Below are 6,381 nucleotides of genomic sequence, written 5' to 3' on the forward strand. Positions count from 1 at the left end.
AGTTACGCAACAGCAGGTTGAGCAGAGTGGCCTGTCCGTCGTAGTCGTGTCTCAGCGTCGCCGTCCTCAGACGAGTGTGCAGGAAACTGACCCGGATACAAAGACAGAAGCATTACAACTTTAACTTTAAACGTTAAATGTTAAAAAGCAGTAATCGACCCTGTAGCGTTAGTAAAAGTCTGTTCATAACGAAACATTAACGCTGTACAAAAGGAGAAGGAAACATTACGTCAAAAATCTTCATGAATAACAAGCGGGGCATTTACGGTCTGGTATGGGCTTCACCTGCGAACCGTGTCCAGCTGGTTTAGGAACTCGTACACGCGGCAGTGATAGTAGTAACACTTGGCTGCCACCAGGTCCAGAGCTCTGCGGTTCTGAGAGCTGATCTTCTGCAGGAGATCGTCCGACACCTTCTGAGCCTGGAGAACACACAGGGACGAACATTCAGACCGTAACAGAGGCTCCCGGGACCTGAGACTCCTTTAAAAACACTTCAGATGTACGCCGATGTACAGAGAGACGAGAACATGGGGATAAACACATTCCTAATCTCCAGTGTTACACAGATTTACAAAAAAAATAAATAAATAAATAACAGGTGCCACTTTCAAAGCATTTTCAACACAAACTGATTTCTGCTTTTGAAGCAAAGCCTAGTCTCTTAGGGCCCGTTTACACCTGGCATTAACCTGTTTTGTATCTGGATTTACTCTGACCGCATTCTGTTTACACTTGTCTGACCGGATGAGTATGATATTCCTATCCCTTGTAAATATATATATATCACAGCACCCTGTTCATCATTCCTCTTTTTCCCCAGTCCAGCCACCAGAAAGCCCCTCCTAAAGCCCCTGTGCTGTCCCACCTCTCGACTGAAGTGATTTCACTTGTATAACTCTGTCCAGAAACAGACACGCTTCAGTTTACACCCGTGATAAATGTGGATCTGTCTTGGACCTCCTCCGAATGCAGATGGAGTGATCTGATCGTAATCCAATCACAGTGCGTCTCAGGGGAGACGACGCGTGAAATCTGAACATGACCCTTTCACCAAAAACACAGGTGTGAAAAGGGCCCCTGTTGTTTCAGGTTCTCCATTTAGAGGAATCCAGTTTAGATCCAGAATTCCTAACATGGTCATGAGACTAACTACACAGTAAAACACCACCAAAGCACTACAGCTTTAAAACACAGCGCTGGTAACTCCACTGTGTTTAGTTTGTTTTGTAAATGCCAGTTCATTTATAAAGCACATGAAGACAGCTGCTGTACCAACAAACTGCCGTCCAGACTGGGAATAGACAGTGGTACAGAGTGCACTCTGTGGACGTGTTCACTGCTGATGATTTGATATCAGTCACAGAAACGTGCGGCAGTTTTAATGCAGAGGCGTCTGAGGGTTTGAAGGTCACCGGTGCTCAGCTCTGGGAAGTGCCAGCTATAAATGTACTGCTCTGATAAACGGTGTCAGGTCGGTTCAGCCCTGAGTGAGCACAGTGAGAGTAGTTTAGTGTGATGAGCTTAACCTCCTCACCTCAGTGTAGCGCTTGTTGTTGGTGAGATACACCACCAGCAGCAGCTGGAGATACGCCTCCACCTCTGGGATCAGAGGAGCAGCAGCTGCTTTACCTGTACGTGGACGGAACTGCACGTCTCCCTCAGTGTCCATCGGCTGGGGGGACGAGGGGGACAAAAAGAGAGACACAGATAAAAAGAGAGACAGAAAGAGAGACAAACAAAACAAATAAATGAATGTTGGTGAATAACGATCATTATTCTTAGAACTGTAAGTCACCTCCTCCAGGAAGCCGAGCAGGACGTCCCGGGCGGCGTGGTTGGAGGTGTAGAAGCCGGTGATGGCCTTGTGGAGGACGTTGGGGTTGAGGCGGCGGCTGGTGGAGGGCAGGGCTCTCAGCGCCCGCAGAACGAACCGGGGCTCCTTACCCGACACAGCCTTCTCAATCTGCTTCACATGCTCCCGGATATCTGACAACACAGGACAGCACAGGGTCAGCACCGGCCGTCAGCAATGCCGCTCCACATGGAACAACCTCACCCTTCAGGAACGCCGCTCCACATGGAACTACCTCACCCTTCAGGAACGCCGCTCCACAGGGAACAACCTCACCCTTCAGGAACACCGCTCCTCAGGGAACAACCTCACCCTTCAGGAACGCCGCTCCACATGGAACAACCTCACCCTTCAGGAACGCCGCTCCACATGGAACTACCTCACCCTTCAGGAACGCCGCTCCACATGGAACAACCTCACCCTTCAGGAACGCCACTCCACATGGAACAACCTCACCCTTCAGGAACGCCGTTCCACGGGGAACAACCTCACCCTTCAGGAACGCTGTTCCACGGGGAACAACCTTACCCTTCAGGAACGCCGTTCCACGGGAAACAACCTCACCTTTCAGGAACGCCGTTCCACGGGAAACAACCTCACCCTTCAGGAACGCCGTTCCACGGGAAACAACCTCACCCTTCAGGAACGCCGTTCCACAGGGAACAACATGATTGTGATGCACTATTCTGGGTCCAGTCTCTCTCCCTCTCTCTCTCTGTGTTAGTGATAATGTTAGTGGTCAGTACCCTCCAGAGTGTTGGGTCCAGTCTCTCTCTCTGTGTTAGTGGTCAGTACCCTCCAGAGTGTTGGGTCCAGTCTCTCTCTCTGTGTTAGTGGTCAGTACCCTCCAGAGTGTTGGGTCCAGTCTCTCTCTCTGTGTTAGTGGTCAGTACCCTCCAGAGTGTTGGGTCCAGTCTCTCTCTCTGTGTTAGTGGTCAGTGCCCTCCAGAGTGTTGGGTCCAGTCTCTCTCTCTGTTAGTGATAGTGTTAGTGGTCAGTACCCTCCAGAGTGTTGGGTCCAGTCTCTCTCTCTCTGTGTTAGTGACAGTGTTAGTGGTCAGTACCCTCCAGAGTGTTGGGTCCAGTCTCTCTCTCTCTGTGTTAGTGACAGTGTTAGTGGTCAGTACCCTCCAGAGTGTTGAGGTCCAGTCTCTCTCTCTGTGTTAGTGATAGTGTTAGAGGTCAGTACCCTCCAGAGTGTTGGGTCTAGTCTCTCTCTCTCTGTGTTAGTGACAGTGTTAGAGGTCAGTACCCTCCAGAGTGTTGGGTCCAGTCTCTCTCTCTCTCTGTTAGTGATAGTGTTAGTGGTCAGTACCCTCCAGAGTGTTGGGTCCAGTCTCTCTCTCTGTGTTAGTGGTCAGTGCCCTCCAGAGTGTTGGGTCCAGTCTCTCTCTCTGTGTTAGTGGTCAGTGCCCTCCAGAGTGTTGGGTCCAGTCTCTCTCTCTCTCTCTGTGTGTTAGTGATAGTGTTAGTGGTCAGTACCCTCCAGAGTGTTGGGTCCAGTCTCTCTCTCTGTTAGTGATAGTGTTAGAGGTCAGTACCCTCCAGAGTGTTGGGTCTAGTCTCTCTCTCTCTGTGTTAGTGACAGTGTTAGAGGTCAGTACCCTCCAGAGTGTTGGGTCCAGTCTCTCTCTCTCTCTGTTAGTGATAGTGTTAGTGGTCAGTACCCTCCAGAGTGTTGGGTCCAGTCTCTCTCTCTGTGTTAGTGGTCAGTGCCCTCCAGAGTGTTGGGTCCAGTCTCTCTCTCTGTTAGTGATAGTGTTAGTGGTCAGTACCCTCCAGAGTGTTGGGTCCAGTCTCTCTCTCTGTGTTAGTGACAGTGTTAGAGGTCAGTAGCCTCCAGAGTGTTGGGTCCAGTCTCTCTCTCTGTGTTAGTGGTCAGTACCCTCCAGAGTGTTGGGTCCAGTCTCTCTCTCTCTGTGTTAGTGACAGTGTTAGAGGTCAGTACCCTCCAGAGTGTTGGGTCCAGTCTCTCTCTCTGTGTTAGTGACAGTGTTAGAGGTCAGTACCCTCCAGAGTGTTGGGTCCAGTCTCTCTCTCTGTGTTAGTGACAGTGTTAGTGGTCAGTACCCTCCAGAGTGTTGGGTCCAGTCTCTCTCTCTGTGTTAGTGATAGTGTTAGTGGTCAGTACCCTCCAGAGTGTTGGGTCCAGTCTCTCTCTCTCTGTGTTAGTGATAGTGTTAGAGGTCAGTACCCTCCAGAGTGTTGAGGTCCAGTCTCTCTCTCTGTGTTAGTGACAGTGTTAGTGGTCAGTACCCTCCAGAGTGTTGAGGTCCAGTCTCTCTCTCTCTCTCTGTGTTAGTGATAGTGTTAGAGGTCAGTACCCTCCAGAGTGTTGGGTCCAGTCTCTCTCTCTCTGTGTTAGTGACAGTGTTAGAGGTCAGTACCCTCCAGAGTGTTGGGTCCAGTCTCTCTCTCTGTGTTAGTGACAGTGTTAGTGGTCAGTACCCTCCAGAGTGTTGGGTCCAGTCTCTCTCTCTCTGTGTTAGTGATAGTGTTAGAGGTCAGTACCCTCCAGAGTGTTGGGTCCAGTCTCTCTCTCTCTGTGTTAGTGACAGTGTTAGAGGTCAGTACCCTCCAGAGTGTTGGGTCCAGTCTCTCTCTCTGTGTTAGTGACAGTGTTAGTGGTCAGTACCCTCCAGAGTGTTGGGTCCAGTCTCTCTCTCTGTGTTAGTGACAGTGTTAGTGGTCAGTACCCTCCAGAGTGTTGGGTCCAGTCTCTCTCTCTCTGTGTTAGTGATAGTGTTAGTGGTCAGTACCCTCCAGAGTGTTGGGTCCAGTCTCTCTCTCTGTGTTAGTGATAGTGTTAGTGGTCAGTACCCTCCAGAGTGTTGGGTCCAGTCTCTCTCTCTCTCTCTCTGTGTGTTAGTGACAGTGTTAGAGGTCAGTACCCTCCAGAGTGTTGGGTCCAGTCTCTCTCTCTCTGTGTTAGTGATAGTGTTAGTGGTCAGTACCCTCCAGAGTGTTGGGTCCAGTCTCTCTCTCTCTCTGTGTGTTAGTGATAGTGTTAGTGGTCAGTACCCTCCAGAGTGTTGGGTCCAGTCTCTCTCTCTCTGTGTTAGTGATAGTGTTAGAGGTCAGTACCCTCCAGAGTGTTGGGTCCAGTCTCTCTCTCTCTCTCTGTGTGTTAGTGATAGTGTTAGTGGTCAGTACCCTCCAGAGTGTTGGGTCCAGTCTCTCTCTCTCTGTGTTAGTGATAGTGTTAGTGGTCAGTACCCTCCAGAGTGTTGGGTCCAGTCTCTCTCTCTCTGTGTTAGTGACAGTGTTAGTGGTCAGTACCCTCCAGAGTGTTGGGTCCAGTCTCTCTCTCTCTCTCTGTGTGTTAGTGATAGTGTTAGTGGTCAGTACCCTCCAGAGTGTTGGGTCCAGTCTCTCTCTCTGTGTTAGTGACAGTGTTAGAGGTCAGTACCCTCCAGAGTGTTGGGTCCAGTCTCTCTCTCTCTCTCTGTGTGTTAGTGATAGTGTTAGTGGTCAGTACCCTCCAGAGTGTTGGGTCCAGTCTCTCTCTCTCTGTGTTAGTGACAGTGTTAGTGGTCAGTACCCTCCAGAGTGTTGGGTCCAGTCTCTCTCTCTGTGTTAGTGACAGTGTTAGTGGTCAGTACCCTCCAGAGTGTTGGGTCCAGTCTCTCTCTCTGTGTGTTAGTGATAGTGTTAGTGGTCAGTACCCTCCAGAGTGTTGGGTCCAGTCTCTCTCTCTCTGTGTTAGTGATAGTGTTAGTGGTCAGTACCCTCCAGAGTGTTGGGTCCAGTCTCTCTCTCTCTGTGTTAGTGACAGTGTTAGTGGTCAGTACCCTCCAGAGTGTTGAGGTCCAGTTTGGCGGTGCTCGGCTCCTCTCGTGGTTCGGGTTCGGGGCTCTCGTGCTCTTTCTGCGGTTCTGTTCGGCTCCGCTTCTTCGCGCTCTGCTCCTTCATCCCGAGATCAAAGCGCCACACACTACAGATGAAAGACCGATTTAAACACGGGGTTTAGTCCGAGCAGGGTCTGCGGACTACAGGAATAGAGGAGTAAAGGATGAAGAAATGAAGAAATGAAGGAATAAAGGAGTAAACGAGTGAAGAACGACGCCGCGGCTGCTGCTAAAGCTAGCGCTAGCGCAGAATGACTGGACACTCTTTCAATGCAAAGCACTGTGGGACACACACAGACATCCTAATCAATCACAGAGAAGCCGAGCGGACACAGATCACCGAGTCATCGAACAGCGACTACACAACAACAACAACAACAACAACAACAGAATAAAGAAAGAAATTACACATCCAAGAAAACGATCTGCTCTAATTGAACCCCACAGTAAATTTAATTTCAGACAAGAAAAAATAACTCGGGCAACAGTACAAAGCCAGCTACAGTAAAAGATATAAAATAAGAAAAAATAAAAATCATTAAAAGAAGGAAAAAACCAAGCAGAGTTGTTATTATCACTACTAAATCGCATTAAACACTCAAAAATACTACGTAGATACAATCAGCAAATTAAATGTCTTAATTAAATATTTTTTTTCAGCCAAGGAACTGAAACAAA

The 6,381-nt window shown here is 49.3% G+C and overlaps 1 protein-coding gene across 1 annotated transcript in view; it reads right to left on the reverse strand.

Moving 5' to 3' along the window:
• psmd3 (proteasome 26S subunit, non-ATPase 3) overlaps positions 1-5,959 on the reverse strand; it is a 17,066-nt gene extending 11,107 nt beyond the window's left edge. Inside the window, exons 1-5 of the mRNA XM_066675140.1 lie at positions 5,647-5,959; positions 1,799-1,989; positions 1,538-1,675; positions 286-422; positions 1-86 (exon numbers count right to left, since the gene is read on the reverse strand). The exon at positions 1-86 is cut by the window's left edge and continues 105 nt beyond it. Of these exons, the coding sequence (XP_066531237.1) occupies positions 1-86; positions 286-422; positions 1,538-1,675; positions 1,799-1,989; positions 5,647-5,767 (673 nt within the window). The 5' untranslated portion in view covers positions 5,768-5,959. The remainder of the gene's footprint in view (positions 87-285; positions 423-1,537; positions 1,676-1,798; positions 1,990-5,646) is intronic.
• Positions 5,960-6,381: the final 422 nt, after the last annotated feature.

This window comes from Hoplias malabaricus, chromosome 6, assembly GCF_029633855.1.
Source record: "Hoplias malabaricus isolate fHopMal1 chromosome 6, fHopMal1.hap1, whole genome shotgun sequence".
NCBI classification, from domain to species: domain Eukaryota; kingdom Metazoa; phylum Chordata; class Actinopteri; order Characiformes; family Erythrinidae; genus Hoplias; species Hoplias malabaricus.